Genomic DNA, 23,658 nt, shown 5'->3' with positions numbered 1-23,658 from the left:
ATTAGAAAGGAAGCGTCAGAGTCCGGAAAAAGTGACCACTGCAGCGCAGACCCCTGCCTGCCTTTCTGCACGTACACATCCTGCGTCATTTCTACAGCGCAGAGCCTATAAGACGTTAAAAGACTACATTTCCCATGAACCCCTGGGGCCGCTATCAAATCACGTTGATCCGCCGACGACTGCCAAGCGCTTGTGCAATAGCAGCAACGATGGCGAACGTGCGGCCCACTTCGCTCTCGTGTACCGCGTGACCGGCTCTCAGCCAATGGCGTGGCTCCGTGGCCCGGGTCTGTCTCGAGTCTGTCCACTTATCATCCAGTGCTGCACGTCACGGTCGCCTTGTCTGCTTGCCCGCACCGGAGAGACAGCAGCGTCCTTGCACACAGTTAGACCGGAAAGGTAACTTCAAAGTCCTTATTTTTCCTTTGAATGCGTCATTTTTATTCGCATGACAGCCACATACGTTCTATTATCTATTATTCGTCGGTGTCGTCTTTTTATCTTTATCCATGACAATTGCGTGTGTTTTCCATCGCAGTGTTGGCCTTGACTTTTTGAGGTCGTTTAGTGCATATCCGGTCTTTCGCTACTGAGCTCCTCTCTTCTGCTTAGTGGTTTGCAGCCGGGTGGCTATTTTTAAAATCAAGACCGTCCGTCAGCTGTCGAGCAGAGCCCCTCTTTTTTTTAGGAACTGCAATGTGTGCCAGAAACGGGCGTCATGTTGCAAACTTCCCGCAGTCTCATTAATGTGTTGCGGAACGTCGCAGAAGAAACATGTCGGAGACTTTACGAAGCGACACCAGTTGCTTGCCGCAAACATGGCGCCGGGGGGGCGTGTCGAATAAAATGTTGGATTTCGTTGTTAATTCATGTTGCTTACATTAATGTTTTAATGTACAACCTCCTAATGTGTATAACTGTATCTGTTTTACTTTTAATACTTCTATTCAAAATGTTGTTCAAAGGCTCTGAGGAACATTAATGGTGAGAAATTAAGCAAATGTCTTGGATTTAATCCTTATTCATATTTATTTGTGGGTGCCATTTTGTGCCGCCATTATGTATTGCGCTCTGCAGTAACTGTACAGCAAACACAAAATGGCTTCCAAGAAGGCACAGCAGTCTGAGAAAAATAAAGAAAAACCTGCAGTGCCATACTTGCCAAGCCTCACGTTTTTAGCAGGAGAATCCCGGTATTCAGCGCCTCTACCGACAACCTCCCGGCAGAGATTTTCTCCCGGTATTCAGCCGGAGCTGGAGGCCACGCCCCCTCCAGCTCAATGCGGACCTGAGACTGAGTGGGGACAGCCTGTTCTCACGTCCGCTTTCCCACAATATAAACAGCTTGCCTGCCCAATGATGTCATAACATCTAGGGCTTTTAGAGAGTAGAGTGCACAACTGCGCACACAACAAGGAGACGAAGCAGAAGAACGAGGAAATTACAGACATGGTGACGCCGTCGACGAGCAAGATGAAGAAATACGCTTGCAAGTTCCAAAACGAATGGAAACAAGAATTTCAGTTCATTCAGGACAGTTCGAAGGGGAAGGTGTATGTTGCCTGTAAATTTTGTAGAACAGACTTCTCCATTGAACACGGTGGCCGAAATGATATACTCATCATGAACGGAGAAGTTAAACAGGACAATACTGCCATCTAATGGATAGCCACCGGAACACTGAAATTCAAGTATTTTTTTTCTTTTTTCTATGTAAATAAAATAAATATATATATATACATATATATATATATAGCTAGAATTCAGTGGCGTGCGGTGAGGTTAATGTCTGGTGAGGCACGACTGCATCATCACAGTCAGATTTACAAACATAGTGCAGGTGTACCTAATGTTGTGTCCCTGCAGTCGTTCGCGGCTCCTGCAGCGCGAGCATTGTTGTTTTTGCACTTTTTGTCTTCTTGTTAAGTGACTTTTTTTGGGTGGATTCGGTCTTGCACGTGGAGGGTTTGGGTGTGGGCTTTGGTTGGTGTGGCGCTCCCGTCGGGCGGTGCATTCTGCGGCGGAGGTGCTTGGCACCAGGAGGCGCTTGGCACCAGGAGGCGGGGTTATGAGACGAGCCTCACATAGTGTGTCTTCGCAGCAGTTTTTTGAATGCTCAGCACTAAAAATACATTACACACATACAGTTGTTGACAAAATACACTGTACATTATATACCTCAGCTAACTAAACTATGGAAATGTATAATATAATTCATATAGCAATACGGTCTCACTGCACAGCAGCTCAGCAGTTAGCCGAGTCATTGCGCACAATCCATGCTGAGGCACAACGCAGTGACGTGCCTCAACTGGCTGCTGATCACCGCACCGTCTCTTCTCAGTATTTGAACGGCAAATGTGAAAATAAAAATAATCTAAAACTGGTGAAGTTAAATGGAAAATAACTTTAGTATAATCACTGGATACATATAACAATTTAATAATTTTTTTTTTTTTTTACTTTTTTTTTCTTTCCATGATGGCAGGTGAGGCCGTGCCTCCCCTGCCTCTAGTGACTGCACGCCACTGCTAGAATTCACTGAAAGTCAAGTATTTCATACATATATATATATATATATATATATATATATATATATATATATATATATATATATATATATATATATATATATATATATATATATATATATATATATGAAATACTCAAGTTGGTGAATTCTAGCTGTAAATAACCACCCCCTACCCCCCACCTCCCGATATTGGAGGTCTCAAGGTTGGCAAGTATGTGCAGTGCCAACTTTCACTTATGCCAAAGGAACAATGCGCTCATTTTAGTTTGTACGGTAAGAGTAAGGGTTGGTACCTTTTTCACATTTAAATCGATTCTGTACTGCCACAAGGCCTACTCAGTGGGCTTGTGGTTACAGTGTCCGCCCTGAGATCGGTAGGTTGTGAGTTCAAACCCCAGCCGAGTCATACCAAAGACTCTAAAAATGGGACCCATTACCTCCCTGCTTGGCACTCAGCATCAAGGGTTGGAATTGGGGGTTAAATCACCAAAAATGAGGAGTGGCCACCGGTGCTGCTCACTGCTCTCCTCACCTCCCAGGGGGTGAACAAGGGGATGGGTCAAATGCAGAGGACACATTTCACCACACCTAGTGTGTGTGTGGGACAATCATTGGTACTTTAACTTTAACAAATTCCCTGTACCTGGGAATTTATACAGTTTTCGGTACTTCTATGTATCTTCATAAATGTAAAGTTGTTTAATAACAATACAAATATATTCAATGTTTAACATTGATTTGATATTAAATGTGCTATTCAGTTGTTTTATGTTGTTTTATTACTTTTTAAATCTCATTTGTAAGTATTGTATAGCAGACCCTGCATTAGACCCTAATTTTCCTGAGGGAACTCTCCTGAAGGAATCGATAAAGTACTATCTATCTATTTGCATGCAGTTGCAATTCCAAGGCAAGGATGGCAGTAGTGTTTAGACTAGGGTTTGTTGCCTTGCCATTAAGCTGAATCTAGTCTTTTGTTGCGCCCTACAAAGTATACTGTAAATATTGTACGTATTATATGCTAGCTGTTTGATTGTATAATTTGGAGGGGTTGAAATCGCCATGTAAAATCGCTAATGATAATCAGCAGTGTGTCAATGGCAGATTTAATGTAAGTTAGCATCGAGCTAGCACATTTTGAAAGGGAGCCTTACGGTTGTGTGTTTTCTATCAGGCATACTTGCTTTGTTGAGATAGAAAATTGCACCGCTCGGAGTGCTGCTTCAGTGCTTGTATAACCGAGTCTGCAACCGGACCATGAATTGATTTATGTGGACCCCGACTTAAACAAGTTGAAAAACTTATTCGGGTGTTAGCATTTAGTGGTCAATTGTACGGCATATGTACTGTACTGTGCAATCTACTAATAATTGTTTCAATCAATCAATCACGAGACGTCACCAAGGCATCAAAATATAGCACCTTTTTAATTTTACGTGAATCGATACCCGGTAGTACTTAAAGTACCAAATTCGTTGCCCATCCCTTGTTAAGAGTAAACAGATTCTAGGGTGATGAGGAAACCCTTCTAAATATACTCCTGTCTGTGGGCGCCATTTTGTGCTGCCATTTTGCATTGCTCTCTGTTGTAATTGTACAGAAATGAGCTTCTGAGTGAACTATTAAGTAAACTAATTGATTACATCATATTAGAGGATGAATGATATAAAAAGGGACAAGCGGTAGAAAATGGATGGATGGATGATATAAAGCATTATTCTTATCCTGTTTGTTTTGGTAGACACATGTAGATTTATACAAATATTGTGGTCCAACAAACAGAAGTGGTGGTTCACATTTACTCTTCCTTATTTAAATATTGTTTTCATCAAATTGTTGCATCTCCAATCATGGTCACTGACAACCTAAACCTGGTAGAATAAACGATGAATGCTGATTGAATGAAAATAAATGGCGTTTGTGGTGGAATGGAGTTTTGGTCTTCTGAATCGCTATATGAGAAAACGTTCCTAAATATAGACTGCCTTTAGTCTGGCAAGTAGTTACATACTAATTAAATAAATTAGGTGTAGATACAATGCATCTGGAAAGTATTCACAGCGATTCAGTTTTTCCACATTTTGTTATGTTACAGCCTTATTCCAAGATTAAATAAATTATTTTTTGTCCTCAAATGACATATTGACATAATAACAATGTGAATTTTTTTTTGGAGCTTATTAAACATTTAAAGTAGCAAGGATTGTCTCACACACTAGGTGTGGCAAAATTATTCTCTGCATTTGACCCATCACCCTTCATCACCCCCTGGGAGGTGAGGCGAGCAGTGGGCAGCAGCAGTGGGCAGCAGCGGTGGGCAGCAGCGGTGGCCGCGCCCGGGAATCATTTTGGTGATTTAACCCCCAATTCCAACCCTTGATGCTGAGTGCCAAGTAGGGAGGTAATGGGTCCCATTTTTATAGTCTTTGGTATGACTCGGCTGGGGTCACAACCTACCGATCTCAGGGAGGACACGCTAACCACTAGGCCACTGAGTAGGTGGCCTATTTATCAAGCTCCATCACGTTGGATGGAAAGCATTGGTGCACAGCCATTTTCACATATCTCCAAAGATGTTAAATGGCATTCAAGTCTGGGCTCTGGCTAGGTCACTCAAATACATTTACAGACTTGTCTTTAAGCCATTCCTTTAATATATTGGCTATGTGCTTAGGGTGGTTGTCCTGCTAAAAAATGAACTGTCACCTCAGTCTGAATTCAAGATCGCTCTGTAGTAGGTTTTCATCCAGGATGTCTCTGTTCATCTTTCCCTTTATCCTTGCGAGTCTCCCAGTTCCTGCCACTAAAAAACCTCCACACAGCATGATGCTGCCACCACTATGCATCACTGTAAGGAGTGGTAGTGGCCTGGTGATGAGTGGTGCCTGGTTTTCTCAAAACATGACAGCTGGCATTCACACCAAATAGTTCAATATTTGTCTCATCAGACCAGTGGATTTCTCATGGTCTGAGAGTCTTTCAGGTGCTTTTTGGCAAACTTTTACGAGGGAATGGCTTCCGTCTGGCCACTATACCATACAGGCCTGTTTGGTGGATTTCTACAGAGATGGTTGTTCTCCTATCTCCACAGAGGAATGCTGTAGCTCTGACAGAGTGATTGTCGGGTTCTTGGTCACCTCTGACCCTTCTCTCCTGATCACTCAGTTTAAATAGCCGGCCAGCTTTAGGAAGAGTCCCGGTGGTTCCAAACTTATTCCATTCACGGATGATGATTCAAGGCAGCAAATGTTTTTCTGTGCCCTTCCCGAGATTTGTGCCTAGAGACAATCCTGACTCGGAGGTCTACACACAAATCCTTTGATTTCATTCTTGGTTTGTGCTCTGCCATGCACTGTCAAGTGTGGGACCTTTTCATATAGACAGGTGTGTGCCTTTCCAAATCATGTCCAACCAATGGAATTTACGTGGATGGTGGATTATGTGGTGGACTCCAAATTAAGCCGTAAAACATCTCAAAGATGAGCAGTTGCGCCTGAGCTCACTTACGAGCTTCGTGGCAAAGGCTGTAAATACTCATTATGGGGTATTGTGTGTGGAATTTTAAGGACAAAAATTTATTAATTCCATTTTGGAATAAGGCTGTAACATAACAAAATGTAGAAACCGTGAATACTTTCCAGATGTACTGTATTGCTAAAGTGATGTTGCACGTAGCATCCACTAATGCATTTTTAGTGGGCAGATATTGGTGAGTGAATTTAGGTCTAACTAATGACGATCAATAGTACAGATGGAGCCATAGTCTGGTTTCAAACCTGTGACCTCCACTATTTGCGTGCAGATTGATAACAAAGTCACCGTTGGGTTAAACCGTGACACTAACCTTAAAACAGCTTATCAGTATTAGGATAACGAAAACTTTTGACCTATTGTCTCATATCCAGGGGGATTGTTTTCTCTTTCCCAAGCATTTCACAATGATATGCCGTAAACATACAAAGTGAAGCCACACCTACTTATATTTCTGGGTCTGTATGAAAAGCATATATGATTCAGCATAGTTTTATAAAGGAGGCATTATATTGTTCCCACACACTCCTCTCAACAATTGAAGTTGGTGAGTATGAGCGGACGCTAACCGAGCATGTCTGAAGGCTGACTTCTCCCTCTCTTGCGGTTGTCTGCAGATCAATAACCATGTCCATCCTGAAGGTCCACGCTCGTGAAATCTTTGACTCCCGTGGCAACCCCACTGTGGAGGTTGATCTCTACACCAAGAAAGGTACTGTACAGCTCTTCACTTCAGACATTTCACATTGGGTATAGTCATCTTGGAAAGGTTGATCAGCTAGTTGGCTGCAGGCAGGGTAACTCATGATACAGTCGCAATCAAAAGTTGACATACACTTGTAAAGGACATAATGTCATGGCTGTCTTGAGTTTCCAATAATTTCTACAACTCTTATTTTTTTGGGATAGTGATTGGAGCACATACTTGTTGGTCAAAAAAAACATTCATGAAGTTTGGTTCTTTTATGAATTTATTATGGGTCTACTGAAAATGTGACCAAATCTGCTGGGTCAAAAGTATACATACAGCAATGTTAATATTTGGTTACATGTCCATTGGCAAGTTTTACTGCAACAAGGCGCTTTTGGTAGCCATCCACAAGCTTCTGGCAAGTTTCTGGTTGAGTTTTTGACCACTCCGCTTGACAAAATTGGTGCAGTTCAGCTAAATTTGTTGTTTTTCTGACATGGACTTGTTTCTTCAGTATTGTCCACATGTTAAGTCAGGACTTTGGGAAGGCCATTCTAAAACCTTAATTCTAGCCTGATTTAGCCATTCCTTTACCACTTTTGATGTGTGTTTGGGGTCATTGTCCTGTTGGAACACCCAACTGCGCCCAAGACCCAACCTCCGGGCTGATGATTTTAGGTTGTCCTGCAAAATTTGGAGGTATGTGCTCCAATCACTCTATCACAGAAATGATTGGAAACTCAAGACAGCCATGACATTGTTTTTTACAAGTATATGTAAACTTTTGATCGCGACTGTATACTATCACAGTAATATCTATTGCAAAACTATATTATTGCGCATTGAGCATGCAATAAACATATGACATGCTTTTTAATTGAATACAAATTATACTTTTCTCTTAAGATTTGTTCTTAAAGCGAAATGGTGGTTTTAGGAGTCAAATAAAATAAAAACAGAAGAATGATGCAATTAGGATTATCGGACTTGATAAATCACTAGATAATGCTCTATAATTCCACAAAGCTTGTTCATGGCTCATTAATGCAGATTGTGCCGATATCGATATTTTGTGGAAAATGATTTACTCTACTCAAACTGCTTTAGTAATATTTTTAGTTAATTTTAATCTTTAGGGAGGAATTTGAGAAGCTTTTTGAATTTGCTGTTAGCAGTTACCCTCCACAGTGGCCACTTCAGAGGCCAGGGGGTGAGCTCAGCTGTTTGAGCATGTGAAAATAGCTCCTGTAATGATTCCCCTAAGAGAGCATAGATAACATGATCCTGTACATTGGCTAACGCTGGCCAGATGCTGATTGTATGTTGCAGCAGTCTCGTATAAATGAGGATGAGTTAATTGAAAAGGAGAGGACATCATGATAATTTTGCATCATATTGTGGAGTAGCAGAATTTATGTTGGTGTGATTCACATTCAGCTACTGTGAATAACATTTGGCTGGGAGTACTATGGGGGGTGAAAACAAAAGACTAATTGAACCCTGAAAAAGTCCTCCGAATGTCAATGAAGCAACCTGAATGAGCACTGACATGGAAGTAAATTACCAAAGCTCAACAGCTCTTCATTTGCATGGGATGGTTGCTAAGTGCGCCTGTTTACAGTATTAGGCTTCCTTTACTTTTTTTGGTACTGTATGGAGTTCCCTTTCAAAGCAGCCAGGTGTGATTTGTCGTCCTTTTCGCTTAGATGAGTGTCATATAAGCCCTTTTTTGTTACATAAGCAGCCTCCCTGTCGGACACAATGCTGTGCCTGTGTGTTGTTACAGGGATGAAATTTCAGCTGCATTGTTAAGCTGCAAAGGACTATCTCAATAAAGATTTAACAAAAGACACAATACAATTTGCCGAATTTCAGCTTGTGGCCCAGACAGCAGCTATTATGCATTAAATCCCATATTACAGACCCTCTTGTCAGTCCACTGGTCAAACTGAATAGATTTCTGCTTCCTTCAGCCATACGGGGGATGACAGGCTTTCACAGATGCACTGCACATGCTCAGTTGATCCCCGTCTGGCCCTGTTACATAACAGTGCACTGCACCACAGCCAGAACCTTTTACATGGTCCGTTTGTCACTGCAGGGAGAACAGTGGACCATAGTGGCGTTTAAATGCATTGCAGAACACCCCCCCACCCACACCCCCACCCCCCCACCCCCAGAGATAAACATATACTTTAGTCATGCATGTTGTCAAATGGAAATGATAAAATAGTACCAAGTATAAAACTGAATGTGGCAGAACATTTGCATCCCTCGGAAGTCCCTTTTCCTTCCTGTCATTTTCAGTGGTTTTGGAACATGACACAGCACTTTTAAGTTATCAAAATGTCCGCTCTGCCACCAGGTCTCTTCAGAGCTGCAGTGCCCAGCGGTGCCTCCACAGGCATCTACGAGGCTCTGGAGCTCCGTGACAATGACAAAACTCGCTACATGGGCAAAGGTACATAACCTAATTTGTGACTTTGCACTTTTCGACACACTTCACTTTCTGTCTCTGTCCTCGTCTCTTTTTCCAACTCTTCCATCTTCTCCCCGTCAGGAGTCAAAAGAGCTGTAAAATATGTAAATGAATTCTTGGGCCCTGCGTTGTGTAACCAGGTAACGAGGGTGTAATAAAGGTTTTAACTAACCGCTCGCTGTGCGCAGAAGCATGAAAAATGGGTCTGCTTTTGGGAACTAACTACGTACAACTAACTTATTAATGTGGATGGTAATGTAGATTTTTTTTTTTTTATTCCAACAATTGTAGTGTCATGATGACTATCTTACAAGACCGCCAGTAAACAATAGTCCAACATTGGAAAGAAAACACATTGGTGTATTTACTCTGCATTCCAATCTACACCATCTTTATCTAAAGGTGATGCAAGTTGCTTGCGCAGTGAGCTGTGAGGAAATGGGAAGGGAAGTTTGTCGGCAATGTCCTCTGTTGAAATCTATCAATATCTGGGATTATTTTAAAGATGACTCACAGTGCATATAAACCATGAAAGTATCACACCTTTCTTCATTAGTCAAGAAGCCTTTACATCAAATTGTATCGCATCCTAAATGGCGCAATAGTATAGTATCAATAGTATAGATGCAATAGTATCATATTGCATCAGGAGATGCTTATAATATTTCTAAAACCCTATTCTGCACGTTGGCAGTGTATAGAGATGCGTATAACACCCGCTTCAGAGATGGAGCTCTCCATTCCAAATACCGTATTTTCCGGGCTATAGAGTGCAACGGTATTTGAGCCGCACCCACCAAATTTAAGATTTTTTTTTTTACATGTATTAGCCACACCAGACTATATAAGCCACAGAAAAAACTGGTCCAAAATATTTTGTTGTAAATGTTTAGTTATGTACCTTTTTTTAATTGTTTCCAAATGATAAATGGGTTATACTTGTATAGCGCTTTTCTACCTTTAAGGTACTCAAAGCGCTTTGACAGTATTTCCACATTCACCCATTCACACACACATTCACAAATGGTGCCTGTAACACGGCAGTAAAGCGGCTGATCAAACAAAACAGAAGTCATCGTCATGGGCCCGCTACCTGAATTTTCGAAATTGAAACAATACAAAAATGCCATTGTAAGTTAATAATACTAACACAGACACTTGTAAATGTGTTAGCATATTAGCTAATGCTAATGATGCAAGCTTGAATACATTACAATAGCACTTATAGATATGCATGAAATGATCCTACAGACATCACACATGGGACGGTTTATTAAGAATGACTTAGTATATTGTAAAACTTAAACGTTACTTGGAGTGATGAATGAAGGGATCTTTTAAGCAGAAGTGCAATGGACGGTTATACTTCAGTTCAAGGCACGAAACTGGAAGTATATTTTCAACCCACCACCTGCAGTGAGTGAACTCGTCCAAAAGATGGCGTCATAGCACAAAACAATAACACACCTTTTGAGTGTTGAATACTATTTGTTTAATACTAAATATTATGAGTATTAGCGAAGTAAAATCCATAAATTAGCCGCACCATTTTATAAGCCGCAGGTTTTAAAGCATTGGGAAAAAACTAGCGGCTTAGAGTTCGGAAGATACAGTATGTGTATACAATTTTATAACTTTGGCATGTTCTGTGTTTGTTTTCCTCCCCTGCTCTGCATGGTCGTCCTCAGCCTGGGTCAGTTATGGTCTGCTTGTCCTTTGCAGGTGTCTCAAAAGCTGTTGAGCATATCAATAAATCAATTGCACCTGCACTGGTTAGCAAGGTAGGACCATTTATTGTCTAACTAATGGTACTACACATAACCATTCCTGAAATGACTTAATACTTTATTTGGTAGAGATCTCTTAAGTGTACGCTTTTTGTGGAATGAATAACGTGCTGCCAAATGTGTAATTGTGAAATGCTGTCTTTTCTAACAATTGTTTTTGTACTTATCTTGTCTATGTCTATGACACATTTCCCTAAGTGGGACACATAAAGTGTATTAAAAATTAATACGAGAGATTTGCTTCTTCCTTTTGCGTTGTTACATTAACATGACTTTTTTGGGTGTGTGGACTCCAGAATGTGAACGTTCTAGAGCAGGAGAAGATTGACAAGCTGATGTTGGACATGGATGGAACAGAGAACAAATGTAAGATACCTGCTCCAGTGCATTGTTGAGAGAAATACAATATATCTAACTACAGTGTGGATGTTTTTCCCACCTTAGCTAAATTTGGTGCTAATGCCATCCTGGGCGTGTCCCTGGCTGTGTGCAAGGCTGGTGCTGCTGAGAAGGGCGTGCCACTCTACCGTCATATTGCTGACCTGGCTGGCAACCCTGAAGTCATCCTCCCTGTGCCTGTGAGTATAACGCTAATATTAATTTAGAATAGCCAGCAGTGTGCTAAATACAAATGATCTAATTTGGATTCCTTCTTTCTTTTAGGCATTCAATGTCATCAATGGTGGCTCCCACGCGGGCAACAAGCTGGCTATGCAGGAGTTCATGATCTTGCCTGTGGGCGCCAGCACCTTCAAGGAGGCCATGCGTATTGGTGCTGAAGTCTACCACAACTTGAAGAACGTTATCAAGGAGAAATACGGCAAAGACGCCACCAATGTGGGAGACGAGGGAGGCTTTGCACCCAACATCCTGGAGAACAAGGAAGGTGAGAAAGAAAGAGGGTGGTTATTGATAGGACAGGATAGACTTTAATTCTCACACATGAGGAAATCATGTGTTTGCAGTGCAGGTTCAAAAAGTCTACAAAAATAAGGTAAAACACAATAAAACAAGATGGAAACATCAAAGGACATAAAAGACATTAAAAGAAGGCAGAGCTGGTGAACCATCTGTCTCTTCAGCAACGCCATTTCTACAAACAGCAAAAAAAGTCAAATGCAACAAAAAACCCACAACAAGCAATAAATTATATATACTGCACACATATGATTGCACCATGCATAGACAAACAAACAAACAAAAACACACTTTTAAAGCCATCGTCTGCTGGAGTGGGGGCAGCACAGCCAGAGACTGTAACAGATCCAACTGGCCGCCCACCAGCCCACGGCCAATGTCCCGTTTGAGAGTCTGTCCAGGGAGACCGAAGTGTCTGATACAGGCTCGTCCAGCCAAGACTTGGTGAAGCTCCACCATCTCAACGCCAGCTCTGCAGCTCAGTCTCTTCCTCCGCGTCTACAGCAAAACCTCCAGGCTCTCTCTGCGGACTCCAGTTTGGGAGAGAGCAAGAAGCTAGTCTCCAGTGCAAACATGGCTATGGCCAAAAGACTCCCACGAGGCTGATCCAAAAGTCCACAAAAAAGCAGTTGTGCAGTCCCGTAGGGGCCTGAACCAAAAGGTAAAAAACACTTAAAAACAAGAGGAAAACCTCAAAAACAAAAAGGAGGATACAGAAGAGCCCATAACTCATGCAACCAGCAGCCACTACAGCGGCGCCCTCTGCTGGCGTGCGTTCTCACCGTTTTAACTGGTCTTTTTAAGATATTTTTAGATGTCCAGGAAGCTACTTTACTTATCATGTCACTAACTGGCTGACATATGGCTGCTAAATTGAGGCCTCAACTTGAGTGCACTTGCTGCCAGCCACTGACTCCAATGTCAGGTCAACATCCTAAAAAAGCAACCATCCCGTTAATTGGTAAATGTTTACATTTTCTGTTTTTTGTTGTTGTTTTTTTAAGCTCTGGAGTTGCTTAAGAATGCCATCGGCAAGGCTGGCTACACTGACAAAATTGTCATCGGCATGGATGTGGCCGCCTCAGAGTTCTACAAAGGTGGAAAGTACGACCTGGACTTCAAGTCTCCTGATGACCCCAGCCGCTACATCTCCTCTGACAAGCTGGCTGACCTCTACAGAAGCTTCGTCAAAGATTACCCTGGTGGGTCTTTGAACGTTTCACACACCTCATTGTTTAAATCTTGACAAACTATCTGTTTCAACAGAAAACTAAAGCACATATTTTACATTTGTCTGTTTTGGGTACATCTGAATACCTCACTTATTTTCAAGGAGTACACCCACTAAATTTTAGAAGAAAAAAATATTTTTCCATATATTGTATCAGACTGTAAGCTGCAGATATATGCATTGTGTGTTTAGTAAATTTTTATTTACATAAATTCAGTGTTTCCAAACAGTGTCTGTAACACGGTAGTAAAACGGCTGATCAAAGAAAACATAAGTCATCGTCATGAACCTAAGAGCTGCTGAAGCGAGCTCTCCAATCAGCTAAACAGACTTAATAAATTTACGGTGATGTTTTGGTAACTTTACTCAGAAATTTGTGGAACTGAAACGACACAAAAATAATGCCCTTGTAAGTTAATAATACTAGCACCTACACTTGTACACGTGTTAGCATATTAGCTAATGCTAACGACGCTAGCGTCATTAGATTACGATAGCGCGTACAAATATGCATGAAACACTCCTACAGACATCACACATGGGACGGTTTAGTCAGTATGAACTATTTTTAGTTGTATTACAAAACTTCCAAACGATTCTTGGAGTGATGAAAGGAGAATCCATACCAGCAGAAACGCTATGGACGATTAGAAGACGGAACGGTTCAAAGCACTAAACGGAAGAAAATACTGTAGACGTTCACCTGCACATGCACCTGCAATGAGTGAACTCGTCCAAAAGATGGCCCCATAGCACAAACAATAACACACCTTTTATAGTGTTTCTGTTCGTGTTTAATGAAAACTATTTGAGCACAAAAGATTTTGGCCGTTAGTGAAGAATAATCCATAAATGAGTCGCACTGTTTTATATGCTGCAGGGATAAAAGTGTGGCATGTCCACAATGTTAGTCATTTATTTCACCAGATAACACTCTTTTGGGCTTTTTTCTGTAAATTATATTACATATAACTGATTAATTGTATAATTATATTAAAGACATACATTGTGTATTGAACAAAGATACAGGACATCAACAACCTGGGGCAAAATATTGATGAGGCTATGCTACTTGATGTGACTTTGTGGACAACCTGTACTTTAAAAAGACATAGTCAACAGACCAAAAGAGCAAGCATCTGCCTGCTGAAAATCTGCGAGCCATAACAAGATATAATGCAGTGTTTTGACTTAAAGCTGATTTGCTTTGTTTCTATCTACTTGTTCCATCATTTGAAAATGTGACACCAGCACAGTGCCACTACTTGCCTGCAAGTGTTTGCAAGTTGTGGGTACCGATGACTCAATTCTCAAAAAACAACCTCTATAAAACCTCTATTGGCCTCTAGTTTTTTTTATTTTTGCCACACCTTACAACATTTGCAGCAGCTCGTTTACCAGCAGCCTCCTTGTGTAGTCGTGTGTTACGACCTGCCTTGTGAGTAACATTGTCTCCTGTACCCCACAGTTGTGTCCATTGAGGACCCCTTCGACCAGGATGACTGGGAGGCGTGGGCCAAATTTACAGCCAACACCAGTATCCAGGTGGTGGGCGACGACCTCACCGTCACCAACCCCAAGCGCATCGCCAAGGGCGTGGCCGAAAAGTCCTGCAACTGCCTGCTGCTCAAAGTCAACCAGATTGGCTCGGTCACAGAGTCTCTGCAGGCGTATGTTTTGTCAACACTGCAGTCCAGGCGCACCTTCTACCCACAATTCCCAGCATGTAAATAAAGCTTATATGCATTTTTGTTCCTTGTAGCTGCAAGATGGCCCAGAGCAACGGCTGGGGTGTGATGGTCAGCCACCGCTCTGGAGAGACCGAAGACACGTTCATTGCTGACCTTGTGGTCGGTCTCTGCACTGGACAGGTACTGCCTGTCTTCATGAAGGCCAATGTGTCATTACTGGGTCTAGTTGCTGTGTGCTTGTTGAAGACACTCTCAAGGTGTTTGTTTTCTAAACAAATGTTTATTTTTCAGATTAAGACCGGTGCACCCTGCCGATCTGAGCGCTTGGCCAAGTACAACCAGCTGCTCAGGCAAGTGCAGCCCTATGACACAATATATTTGTATACACTGCAAACAGTTTATGTCAACAACACTCGGACTGGCTGACTGATTAGCGATTGTCCACAAAACCAGAGTCTTGGGCTGTCTTCGGCTAAAGATTTTCATAGTTGTTGTTAGATTTTGCCCATCATCGACGTTCAATAATTTTTTTAGGAGAAATCAACAGACGGTGATATGTAGTAATGTATACAGACCAGTCACGAGGAGTCTGTGACGCCACATGGATGTGCTCTATTACATATACGTGAATATTCCAAAGTTAATCAAATGGTACTTATGAAAGATTTAGTCTTGCATTAAAGAGAACAAAAAACGATCTCATTTGCAACTTTCTCCACCTCAAAAAAAAGCTAATCCACAGTTTGAGGACCTCTACTCTGACTCACAATGCCAAGAGGACATCAAACTTGACTAAATAAAGGAAGCAAAAGTCGTAACAAATCATTACCTTTTACAAAAGGAAAGCTACACCTCCTAACACACAGACTGCACACGGGGCCCCAGCAGGTATTGATCTGCCTTGCTCCCATGGAGGGGGTGAGGGTTGATTTAATGTCAGGTGATGCGACTGCAAGGTTGATAGTTAAAACGGACACCTCGGAATTAAATCTTTGACTTTTTGAAGATGGCTCTAATTAAATTGAAACTGAAACTAGCCACTGCCTGCATATTTACTAGTGACATTCACCAGAGACTTTAGAACCTACGGCAGTTTGTTTTCCCTTCATTTGTGCAGATTTTTTATTTTTTTGTTTTTATATAATATTGCATACTCAAATCTAACATAAATGCTGCCTTAGTGTCTCGACTACAATGACAAAGCTTTTGTACTTGCTCAAGTCTTTCTTCCAGTTCTAACAAAAAAAAAAAAAAGAAATGAATGCACTTTGCTAGTTGCTATGGTAGAATCCCTGCTTTTATTTTGAAACTTACTTTGCACAGAGCAAAAAGTCAGTGTGGGCATGATTTCATTAGGGATGATGGGTTTTATGCTGCAATTTTCTGATATCTATCCATGAGTGAGATTGGCCAATACCGATATCGATCACATATTAACTGTTAATTTTGCAATGTATTTACTGTGAGTGCTACTGACAGTTTAACAATATCAACACAATATTCAAACTAGTCCCTTATTCTCTTTCTGTGTGTAATATTTTCAGCCTTGTCCTTCAGTGATAATGATACTAACAAATGCAGTTAATTTGCCATAATGGAGGTGATTATTATTATTATCTTAAAGGAGTGGCACCACACTGTGTATGGAGACAAATTAGCTGTTAGCTTGTGAGCTGAGGTACTAAAAATGAATACGATATTTGCCAGAGGTGATTGGCAATAAAATGTATTAATTGACAATGCGATGGCATACTTTTTCAGGCAAACTGGCCCATCTTGACATTCTTAGAGTTAATGCAGTGTAACTTGACAGTTATGTTGCCGTTTCACACTGCTTAGCGGTAACGGTCAACATTAACAAACCTTTTTTTTTTCTTCATAGAAATGACCTTTTTCTGTCTCAGATTTAATTCGGAGAAAAGCAGTTGACTATGTACGTCGCAGACTTGGGCTGCTCTGATCTGGGACTTGTGTTGGTTGATGATATAAGCAACTTTGCTGTTTTGTAGATCTTTGTGACAATTTCTCCTCTCTCATTGCTCAGGATTGAAGAGGAGCTCGGCAGCAAGGCCCGTTTCGCCGGCCAGAACTTCAGGCACCCACTCTAAGCTTGGTGTGTCCATCACTCATACTTACGCCACGCTAAGTCGCCTGCTGTGTCCCAAGAGAACACCATGTATATCTGAGGTCCAAAATGTGTGGTCTGCAGCACGGTGAAGCATCAAGCACCTAGAACAGCCACATCCTCATAAAAGTATGCTTTAGCTCCTAAATATGTCCCTTTGTTCGTGTTTGTCTATCTGAGGCCTTTGTGTAGCTTTTTGTGAGTTGTAGTCATTCCTGGTCGTCCTACTGAGCACTTGAGCTACTGTAACTTTAGTACTGTATCAAGCAGTGGAAAGAGTATAGTGTGTGCAATATGTCGCGTCTGACAAAGTCTCGTGTTGCTGTGAGCGTTGGCAGAAATACATAATAAAAATATAGTTTAAAATCTTGTTTTTTTTCTCTCCTCCCCTCAATCAACAACTACATTTTCAGTAACGATCAACACCACGCTAACAATATAGCAGGTCATTTAACAATTACAAATCAGTCAGTGCTCCCAAGCGGATGAAAAGTGTCAGTTTTGGATCTTGTGACTGCACCTGTCACTGAGTTATTTGATGTAATTTGAGTACCAGTGGGAGGCAGAATCACGAGCGCCGTTCTCTCGGGTACGCACCATTTCTGTCGCTGAGGGCATAAGAGTCTTAATTCCATAACTGCACAGCTTGCCTTGATGAATAAAGGTCTATTCAGCAATGGGATGGCACCATAGGAATTTTTCAGCTGGTTGGTTTACTATTACTTTTCAATTCTTTGAGCTTTATGTCAAGATGTTTCCTTTCAGCTGTAACCTAAGAGATGCAATCAGTTGATGCAAGCTATCGAAAGTTAGGTCCAAAAGTAATGGTTCTTTCGGACATCCTACAAAGTTATATTACAATACACTGTGTTTTAAAGTTGTGTAATTCAATATTTTCAAAAAGGAGTCAAAAGAAGTGGAGTTTATTCATTGCAACTCCTCCAAGTCTCAGCAATTCCAAATTGCGTGGTCACTTCTTGTGTTTAAATAATGTTCTAATAGGGAGAAACCGCAATGAAGAAAACAAACAAGTACATTAATGAATAATTAAAAATTGCATTAATAAAAATTAAGTAAAAAAATCTAATGTGTATTTGGAGTATGACTGATTGATTGTACACGGAATGGGTCTAAAATAAAATGTAATTAAATAGAATACAAATGGAATTCTTCACTAATGTTTATTCTAAGAAAATTGTGTTCATTTACCATTTAGGGATAACATCCTTTTTATGCAGATTGACTCACTTCTTCTTATAACAATGAAATAGTTAGTTATAGAGCGCTTTTCAAAAACTCAAAAAGATTATTTTCCAGGGTAGAAAACAAAGGAACAGGAAACTGACAAATTTCCAGGGTAGAAAACAAAGGAACAGGAAACTGACAAATGTAGTTTAAAAATACATTAAGCAATCAATAATAAAAGATCATCATTCTCTGTTACAGAATGTGAATGTTTTAAAAAGTCACAAGTTAAAATAAACAGGTGTGTTTACATCACAATTGATATAGGATGAAAATCCTTTGCATTGATTGTGTGAATTGTAGTTAATGCAGTAATTGAGACTTGCGCCATCTAGTGATCAAACTACCACAATACATCCTATTGACCATCTTTTGAGCCTTTGCAGGAAATTACTTTGCTACAGCAGCCACAGTATAAATATTTTTAAAAAAAGAATCAAATTGATAAAATAATGAAATAAAATTTTTTTTTTGTTGTTGAATGCATGCCCTTAATATAGCCTTACAGTTTTTATAGCTCATTTTTATTACCTATTCTGTGTTATGTGTTTTTATGTTGCACGATTGTACCAAGAAACATTCCTAGTTTGTGAACCCGTTCTCAAACAATGGCAATAAAACTATTCTGATTCTGATTCAATTGAAAAATAAATAACCTCTTATGTACGGAGGGCCAAATTGGACAACATTAAATACATACACTTTTAAACAATTACTTAAATGTGACATTAATTAATGAAATAAATACGAATAGTAATGAAATAAATAAATACATTAATGAAACATTGAATAACTACAATTAATGACAGAAGTCATTAGTTAGATATTAATTTATTCATTAATTTTTGTCGCATTTGGTCCTCCATACTTTTGTAAATTTTGTATTATCAATCAAATGTCTTTGAAATTATTCCAGGACAAAAAGGACAGTAGATTTTATTTTATTTTATTTTTTAATTAAATCAACATAAAAACACAAGATACACTTAGTACACCAACCCAAGAACCCCTCCCCCATTTACACTCATTCTCACTCATTCAAACAATATACTGTATATCAGGGGTCACCAACCTTTTTGAAACCAAGGGCTACTTCTTGGGTACTGATTAATGCGAAGGGCTACCAGTTAGATACACACTTAAATAAATTGCCAGAAGTAGCCAATTTGCTCAATTTACCTTTAACTCTGTTAATAATAATTAATTATATTTATCTTTGTGGAAACACTGATCATCTTAATGATTTCTCACAATAAATATATATAGAAACAGATAAATATCAATATGCAACACTTTATTTTTATATTTTCTCTAAGTGCACATTTTTCAAATTGAACATTTTCAAATGATCACTTCTAAGACAGTCTTGTGAAATCACAATATCCCATTTTAACTAGCTAGCCACTAACATTTTTTAACAAATCATGAATTACTTTGCACCATGTTTGTACAAATAATAACTCATGTAAAATACAAAAGTAAACTCTCAAATGTTTAAATCATGTCACACTTTGAACTGGACACCAAATCTGTTATCTGTTTCTTTGTCAGTTAGTGGGAAGCCTGGCATTGCATGCTGTTAACTAGTGTGTTGTACTCTGGTGTGTAACTTGACACTGCAACTCTGAGTGAGTCTTGCAGATGTGCATAAGTGAGGCGTGTTCTGTGTTTGTTCTTAATGAAGTTCATGTCAGAAAAGGCTGATTCACAAAGATAAGATTTTTCCTCATTGTTTGCGGAACCTTCTTAATCTTTTGGACATATTTTCACAGCAATCTGGCCTTAAGCTTAATTATGATAAATGTAAAATGTTAAGGATCGGAAATCTAAAGGGAACGTCCTTTCGAATGGAATGCAAAGTGCCTGTTTTGTGGACAGATGGACCAGTTAACATACTTGGTGTTGTTGTCCCAGAAAATCTGGAAGATCTAGGCTCAGTAAATTATGATAATCGACTAAGAAAGCTGGACAAAATTATGCAATTATGGAAAGGGAAATCCCTAACCTTGTATGGTAAAATGTCTATTGCCAACTCGTTAATTATTCCTCAATTTATTTATTTGTTTTTGTCATTACCAGCTCCATCACAAAACTTTTTTAAGATTTATGAGCGGAGGGTCTTCGATTTTGTCTGGAACGGCAAACCAGAAAAGATTAAAAGAAAGGTTTTGTACAAAGAGTATGAATATGGGGGCCTGAAACTTCTCAACCTTGAAGCTATGTGTCTGTCTTTAAAAGCATCAATTGTTCCAAAGATGTATTTAAACATTGAGTGGTACACAAATGTCCTGTTGGACAAAAAACATATACTGTATCAAAATAAATTGTATCCTTTTTTACAAGTGATCCCCTCCCAGAGAGTCTGCTGGGAAACATGGCGGGGTTCATAAAGGAAACAATCCACTCATAGTGGTGTTTTCAATTTTATGTGCCAGAAAAAAGAGACGATATTTTGCAGCAGTTAATATGGATGAACTCTAATATTGTAATAGATGGAAAGCCTTTCTTTTGGAAAAATATGTTTGAAAGAGGAATCATTTTAGTCAATGATATTATCAATGAGAATGGTAAAATTATGAAGTATGATGAATTTAGAGCTATGTATGGTGATGCTTGCTCAAGCTTTTCATTTTATCAACTAACTGGAGTAATTGGGAAAAGATGGAAACAAATAATTAATTATGGAACTACTAAATTATTAGTTTGTAAACCTCTAATAAGAAATTCTAGTTGGCAAAAAGGAACTAAAATAAATAGAAAAATATATAATTTCTATTTAATAAAGAAATCTTTGAAGGCTGCCTCATACAACACAAATGGAAAATGGGAGGACTTTTTTGACTGCCCGTTGCCATGGGATGCCATATTCAAACTAATCTATAAAACCACTATCGATTTGCAAAATCGTTATTTTCAAATTAAAATTATTTATAACTTCTTACCCACAGGAAAAATGTTAAAATTATGGAATATGACAGAGTCAGATGATTGCCGATTTTGTTGTCAGGAGCCTGAATCCACCCTGCATTTGTTTTGGTATTGTCATATTGTGTCTTTGTTTTGGGTGGAAGTTAAAAAAAATGTGTTTAAGGATTGGTTTGTTTATGAAGCTTAATGGGGTTTCTGTTATTTTAGGAGAGTTCATTGACAATCATGATTTAGTCAATTTAATTATAGTACTCGATAAAATGTTTATTTTTAAGGCCAAAAACAGATATTCACTTAGTATTACTTTCTTTAAAACATTTATTCAGTATTTTCTAACTTTAGAAAGTTACATGGTTGAAAACGATAATGATGCCAAAAAACATTTAAAAAAAAGATGAGAAGTCCTCAAAGGCTTATTTTGAAAGTATAATTATGTTTATAGATTATATGATATCTGTTGTTGTGTTCCCTAATTTGAGTGACCTGGACATAATCTGGACTGTACATTTATATAATTTATAAACAAAATTATTTTGAAAATGTAATTTTGTTTATAAATTATGTGCAATCTGTTGTGTTCCCTAATTTTTTTCTGTGTACATGAATGAAGGTGTGTGTTGCTGAGTCCGACTTGGACATTATCTGGACTGGGCCTGGTTTAAAAAACCCTTTAAACAAATCTAATTTCATTGACAACCTGGGGCCGTACTTATCAAGCTTCTTAGAATTACTCCTAAGAAGTCTGCTAAGAGTTGACTTAAGAGTAAATAAATTCTTCGCTGAAAGCTGCACTTAAAAGTTAGTTATCAAGCGTCTTACTCACACTTTCAGCGAAGTGTAGGACTGAATCTTAAGTGTCACACTCAGAGCTGAATTACGACATTACTATGTGCCGTAAACGGAATTTTAGGTGACGTCATTTCTGTGTCCATAGAAATGACCAATCACGGAAGGGAATCCCTTGTCTAAGAATAAAGAAATATCTTAGAAATATTTAAGTGGACAATGGGAGTGTATATTTTGACAATAAACTACAAAATAATACAAAACAAACAAACAATATTGGCAATGAATCAAAAATAAATGTTTCCTTTTTGTTGCACCTTTCCTGCTTCCTGCTCCCAGACAATAACAAAGAGGCAGGGGAGACACTTCTCCAGGATGTATGCTCGGGGCAACACCCTTCACTTTACCCGGCAGTGGGTCTCCACAGCGGACGACTTTAGAGTGAATGATGAGTCCGGCGATTAGTTGCAAATCTTGCTTTATTGATTGCTTGCACACAGCCAATCCAACACAAAACAAACTAGTCCCCGCTCGCACTCACAATACCGCTCCCTCTCTTCTCTCGCCCACACACTCACTGACGTCACTCACCTCACATGCTGTAACCTAGCGTATGTGTGTGCCACACACATACGCTACTCTCATAACATTTTCTTTCCAATTCATTAATTAGGCAACTAATTTGAAACTGGTGTGTGTGGCTCTCTATATACTAGTCCACTGCAGCCACATGCAGAAATCAACAAGGCATCGAAAATTATTAAATCTGTGACAAAAATAATACCTGCTCTGTCTAAACGATACCGTTTGATCAGCTGCTCGTCATCAAACAAAGATGAACGTTCGCGCACATCTCTCGCCTCAGTGCCATCCCCTGCTGGCAACTCCTAACCACTTAAGACACCTCTGAAGGTCTCTTAAATATCGTGGAGAGTAGGAGTGATTCTTGGACTTAAGAACGTTGATAAAAAGCTTTTATTCTTAAGTTTGAGAGTAGGACTAAATTTCGCAAATTTTCAGGACTTAAGTGTAAAATGGCACTCTAAGAAGCTTGATAAGTACGGCCCCTGGTCTGTTGAAGATAAGGCCCTTTTTTAAAAAATAAAATAAAATAAGATAAATAAATAAAAAACATTTTCTTGGATAAAAAAGAAAGTAAAACAATATAAAAATAATTACATAAAAAATAGTAATTAATGAAAATGTTAGTGGACCAGCAGCCTATACAATCATGTGTGCTTCAGGGACTGTGTCCCTTGCAGATGTGTTGTCTATGTTGTGGGAACCAGAATATTGGTAGCAGAAAGAAATAACCCCTTTTGTGTGAGTGGGTGTGGATGAGTGTGCATGGGGGAGGTTGTTTGGGTTGATGCACTGATTGAAAGTGTATCTTGTGTTTTTTCTATGTAGATTTAATTTAAAAAAAAAAATAAAAAAAAAAAAAAAATTTTTTTTAAATTTAAAACAATTTTTTTATTTTATTTTTTTTTTAGAACAGGCCCGCGGGCGACTCATCTGGTCCTTACGGGCGACCTGGTGCCCGCGGGCACCGCGTTGGTGACCCCTGCTAGTATATCAATAGAGTTTGCAAGGGATATAGTCAGTGAAGCACACATGATTGCGTGTGCTGCTGGTCCACTAATAGTGCTAACCTTTAACAGTTCATTTGACTCATTTTCATTAACTACAAACTGTTTCTATTTTATTTTAGGT

At 39.4% G+C, this 23,658-nt stretch overlaps 2 protein-coding genes across 2 annotated transcripts in view; one reads left to right on the top strand and one right to left on the bottom strand.

The window, feature by feature from the left end:
- Window positions 1-1,195, bottom strand: part of LOC133654112 (carbonic anhydrase 6-like) — a 44,038-nt gene extending 42,843 nt beyond the window's left edge. The window contains exon 1 of the mRNA XM_062054144.1: window positions 1,173-1,195. The gene's annotated coding sequence lies outside the window, so the exon portion shown is untranslated. The remainder of the gene's footprint in view (window positions 1-1,172) is intronic.
- Window positions 241-17,356, top strand: LOC133654114 (alpha-enolase). Its single transcript, XM_062054146.1, has 12 exons — window positions 241-399; window positions 6,682-6,776; window positions 9,121-9,216; window positions 10,957-11,015; window positions 11,318-11,387; window positions 11,466-11,599; window positions 11,685-11,907; window positions 12,944-13,141; window positions 14,639-14,840; window positions 14,933-15,041; window positions 15,153-15,211; window positions 16,906-17,356. The coding sequence occupies exons 1-12, from the start codon at window positions 266-268 to the stop codon at window positions 16,967-16,969; spliced, it is 1,443 nt and encodes a 480-aa protein (XP_061910130.1). The 5' UTR covers window positions 241-265; the 3' UTR covers window positions 16,970-17,356.
- The last annotated feature ends 6,302 nt before the right edge of the window (window positions 17,357-23,658 follow it).

This window comes from Entelurus aequoreus, linkage group LG07, assembly GCF_033978785.1.
Source record: "Entelurus aequoreus isolate RoL-2023_Sb linkage group LG07, RoL_Eaeq_v1.1, whole genome shotgun sequence".
NCBI classification, from domain to species: Eukaryota; Metazoa; Chordata; class Actinopteri; order Syngnathiformes; family Syngnathidae; genus Entelurus; species Entelurus aequoreus.
This window is presented reverse-complemented; position numbering and strand designations above follow the sequence as displayed.